Source organism: Sinocyclocheilus rhinocerous, unplaced genomic scaffold (assembly GCF_001515625.1).
Source record: "Sinocyclocheilus rhinocerous isolate Xijiao unplaced genomic scaffold, SAMN03320098_v1.1 scaffold1069, whole genome shotgun sequence".
NCBI lineage: Eukaryota > Metazoa > Chordata > Actinopteri > Cypriniformes > Cyprinidae > Sinocyclocheilus > Sinocyclocheilus rhinocerous.
Window position 1 is genome coordinate 1,203,699 of NW_015635541.1, and position 4,514 is coordinate 1,208,212.

Below are 4,514 nucleotides of genomic sequence, written 5' to 3' on the forward strand. Positions count from 1 at the left end.
AATTAATATCTAGCGCATGAGCACAGAGAGATTTGCGAGTGCACAGGACAGTTTGAGTGAGAGGAGAGACACATTTTAAGTGCGTGCATACTCTCTGGGCGAGAGCAGCGTGTTTAGAGCGCGCGCGTCCGGTTTTGTGCGAGAGCAAAGGAAATCCGCGTGCGAGCGGGGAGATTCACACTCGCGCATTATATTAATGTGCTTTTGCGCTACAATAAGGCGCTCTTTACATTTGTCATTAAAATAATGCCATAGCAGTCACAGCACAAAACTTTTTTACACAGTAGATTCTCTTTTCAGGATGCAGTTTAGCCACTTTTTCTCTGTCATTAACTTTGGAACGTGTTAATCATCCAAATCACTGTGGGCACTGTGAGCAGTTCAGCAGCTGAGCTTCACATGCAGAACCAGCCAATCAAAGAGCCGCTTTTAGGGGCCAATCAAGAGGCATTTTATGCATCCCAGTCATAAAATATAGGTTGATGTGAAGCTTTGTTTTAATTACAGTGTACCTTTGTGCCTTGACCATTTTGAAGATTTATTTGCTCGAAATGTCGCCATGATAGATTTGCATGTATTTTAAGCACGTTTGGCAGATGCTAATTACAAACCGGCATCAGGCTGCTGCTATGTATGGCACAGCAGCGAGCCGTGGTGATACTCAAAGGTCAGAGCTCCCATCTCCATGTAGAGCAATGGCAACTGTCCCATGCAAGCCCGCCTGAGCAAAGACGCTGAATAAATGAAGCTTCTGTACTTGATGATCCAAGCAAACATGTTGCTTGTCTTTAAATCTACACCCAAAATAACCCAATGCTAAGCATTCCCTGCTGGAGGAGCAAGGCGTGCTGTATTCCCTTCTATTAGACATGGTCAATTAGGTTCAGAGGAATTTACACCCGCCTGTTTAAAGGCACTTTCTCACTCAAACATATGGTCAGACAGACCCAGAGCTCCACAGTCCAGAGTTAAAGTTGCGCACTGTCATTAAAAACGCAAAGAAAAAAAGATAAGCGAGACTCACATTTGAATGTGCTCGCAAAATAATTACCTTCGGCAAGAAAAATATTTCCAGAATAAAATAAAAGAACTGTTGTTTCAGCATTTAAGAAGTTCTTAAGCCTAGTAGGCATTATCACATTAAATTTCCATAGAATGATGTAGCTCAGAGATGCTCGTTTGACCCCATACCCTGCTTAAACAGCATGTTTTCATACTAATAAATTATTATATTGTGACTATATAACTATTTTGGGAGTCTGATTTGGTGGAACCATTTTGTAAAGTAGTTTGATGAGCGATCTGATTGCATAACATTTTCTTACAAGCTCCACATCCTTGTTGGTTCTGCATGTCTGCAACTGTGAAACTTTTACAGTGCTACGATTAAATGACACCAAATGACTAAATATTATTTCAGGCAGACATAATAAAACTGCTTGTATTTAATAATGTAATACTGTGTGTGTTTTATATTATTATTATTATTATTAATGCTATAATAATAATTATTATAATTTTTAATATTACTTAATTTTATTTAGATGGTCCTTATGTAGCAAATTGTTTGCAAACCTATATAAAAAATTTAAATGTATTTAAAAAATGAAGCGGCTTCAAAATTCACGTTTGAGGTATAATTGAGTTTGATTTTTGACATACAAAAAGTGAAAGTCTCTTAGTAATCTTAACCAGACATTTTTTTTTTTACCCATTAGTAATTCCTGAGGGATCCCAGGGCAAACTATCCTTCTGGGTTGCCCTACAATTTGACCTCATTACTAAACAACTCTATTTATTCTGTGTGTGTGTGTGTTTTGTCAGGTTGAGGTAAATCCGTCGCTGGACATGGCTGAATCAGATTTTATGAACAACGTCATGCGTTGTCGATGTAAATATGATGGACACAGAGTGTTTATGTATGGCTGTCATGCAGGTATAATCCCTCTAACAATGAATGAACCATGACATATATGTATGTATACTCAAGCACGTACATTCTAAATTCTGATACACTGTTGTTTCACAGGTGATGCCTACAGTGCTGAAACTGAAGATTTATTCGAACATCAGCGTCAGATCAGCAATAACTTCATTTGAGCCTGGTAAAGAGAGGTGAGAGGAGAGGATGTTCATTAATGGCTCCCAGAAATGCGGCTAGTTGGACAATAAACTGGGTGAAAGATGAGGAGATCTCAGCTGATCTCAGAACAGTCTTCCTGTAGCACTAATGAGTGGACGCTACATCACTAAACGATTTTCTCTATGGAACTGAATTAACTCTTCCAGATGTTTGGAAATCAAACGAAAGGCTTAGTTCACCTAAAATGAGATTCTGTTATGATTTTTCTTAGTATTTTGCATTTGACTTTGGTTTTTAAGTACAGTAACATACTGGTTGCCCTTTTCCACCCATTTGCAATGAATAGAGACTGGAACTTATTTTTAGGAACTATATTTATAAGACAATGGATATCTGTATTCCTTTCTTGAGATCTACTATGGATGTCAAAATTTTTTAGTAAATTATAGCTTAATTTTCAGTCAGTCTGCCTGGCACACATGGTTTTTTATGAGAAGATTTGGTATATACTTTTATTATGTATTTATAGTGCATTGTTTGTAATTTTGGAGTTTGATAGTCCCAGTCCTTTTTACTTTCATTTTATTGAAAAGAGTGGATATTATATTCCTCAAAAATTCTCATTTTGTATTCTATCATATGTGTCATATGAATCATACGAGTGTCTCTTAAGGCCAATTCACACTGTACCGACAGATTGCGACAACTGGCAACAGATACACTGGTCAGGTTTTGTCTGATTAGTGTGTCATCGTCTGCTGGCATTGGTTGGCGCTTGTTTTCGCAAATTGAATCGACATTTGTTGGCTCTTGGGATATCTGAGAAGTGACATACTGGTCGGCTGTCAGCGCTGGTCTGTGTCTGATGGTGTGGTGTGAACTGGCCTTTAGTGGTCTCTCTTATCGGATTAATGCCCAGAGCTTTGGAAGGAGTGGTGTGCCTAGAAATCCTTTTCATTTCTTTTCAAACTTTTACTGGCTCGGTTAGTTTGACATCCAATGAAACCCTGTGCAGCAGAGGCCCTTGTTCAGAGCCACAGGAGTCAGTAAATAAAGCCAGAATCTGTATTTTTGGGTGAACTGTTCCTTGAATTATTATCCATTGAATAACTAGGACATTGTTTTCAGAGACTAAGTTAGCCGCAGTTGTTGTTGATCATCTGGTTAAAAATAAAACATAATATAAAATCTGTAGTTCTTGGGACCATGAGACTAGCATTAGAAAATAACAAATTTTTTATTTCATGTACCCATATATTTATTTCTTGACGTTATAGATTAAATATAGAATAAATGTATTTGTACAATGTTTATTTTTTTCATTTTTAACTAATTTGAACTACATTTTACCAAAAAAAAAACAAAACAAAAAAAGAAATCTTAGTAAGTCCTTTTCTGATCTACTTTACCTGAAATCAAAATGCAGTTTGTTCACTTTTTCTGTTCATTTATGAGTTTTATATCTAATTTTAATTCTTCTGTTTGAGTTATGCACTTTATTGATGGATGTCAGTATTCTGGAAGAAATAGGTCATTCACTACCATCTTTCAACACACACTTCTGTTTGTTTGTTTATTAACATGCTAAAGTATTTATGCCTTCTTTCCATTTTTTTAATATACATTTTTAATAATTTTTCGGTGACTTTCCTGATTCCTAAAGGGTAACAATGGCTGTTGTATATGCTGAAGATTAATTTATTTAATACATTGTTAAACAAATTTTCCGGATGAAAGTTTTATTAGTTTGATAATTCATTGTATTAATAAATGCTTGCTAAATGGTTGACTGCTTTAATATATTTAACATGTTCAAGGTTTGGAATTTGTTTAGTATGTACTTGAAGCTTTTTTTAACATCCATGAGTATAAAGGAGTATGTTGTTACAATGTTGCAAACAGTCCTGGAAAGCATTCATAGTGTAAAGCGGCGATGCTGGGAATTAACATTTATGGCCCGGAGCTTTAAATATATTCTTAAAGTAGTGAACCCTTTGTGTATAAATAGTGAAAAAACACTTTTTGAGCTGTACTGTATCAGTTTTTACTTTTGTAATTTTTGCACAGTACAAGACATCGTTCAACAGTTATTGTGCATGTGATGAACTGATGAACTGACTTTATTCCTATGTATCTTAAATCCTTGTGTTATTTATCTTAAGGACATCAACATATGTACTTTCCATTTTCACAATATAGTGTTTTTTTTAAACATTTGTAAAATCATAAATATGACTTATTCTGTCCCTGTATTGTGTACTTTACTTTCACCATGTTACTCTTGATTTATTTCACCTATGCTTTTATTTATAATTCACATGTTACTGTATGCTCTTAGTGGTGCATAAATTCATTTCAGTCCATTATAAACAGCAAACTTTTTTAATAATCTTCTGGTGCTAATTGTGCACTTTTATGGGCGTTTTCCATG

At 35.4% G+C, this 4,514-nt stretch overlaps 1 protein-coding gene across 1 annotated transcript in view; it reads left to right on the forward strand.

Moving 5' to 3' along the window:
• Positions 1-2,152, forward strand: part of LOC107747282 (lysyl oxidase homolog 4-like) — a 28,221-nt gene extending 26,069 nt beyond the window's left edge. Inside the window, exons 12-13 of the mRNA XM_016561751.1 lie at positions 1,825-1,936; positions 2,030-2,152. Of these exons, the coding sequence (XP_016417237.1) occupies positions 1,825-1,936; positions 2,030-2,100 (183 nt within the window). The 3' untranslated portion in view covers positions 2,101-2,152. The remainder of the gene's footprint in view (positions 1-1,824; positions 1,937-2,029) is intronic.
• The last annotated feature ends 2,362 nt before the right edge of the window (positions 2,153-4,514 follow it).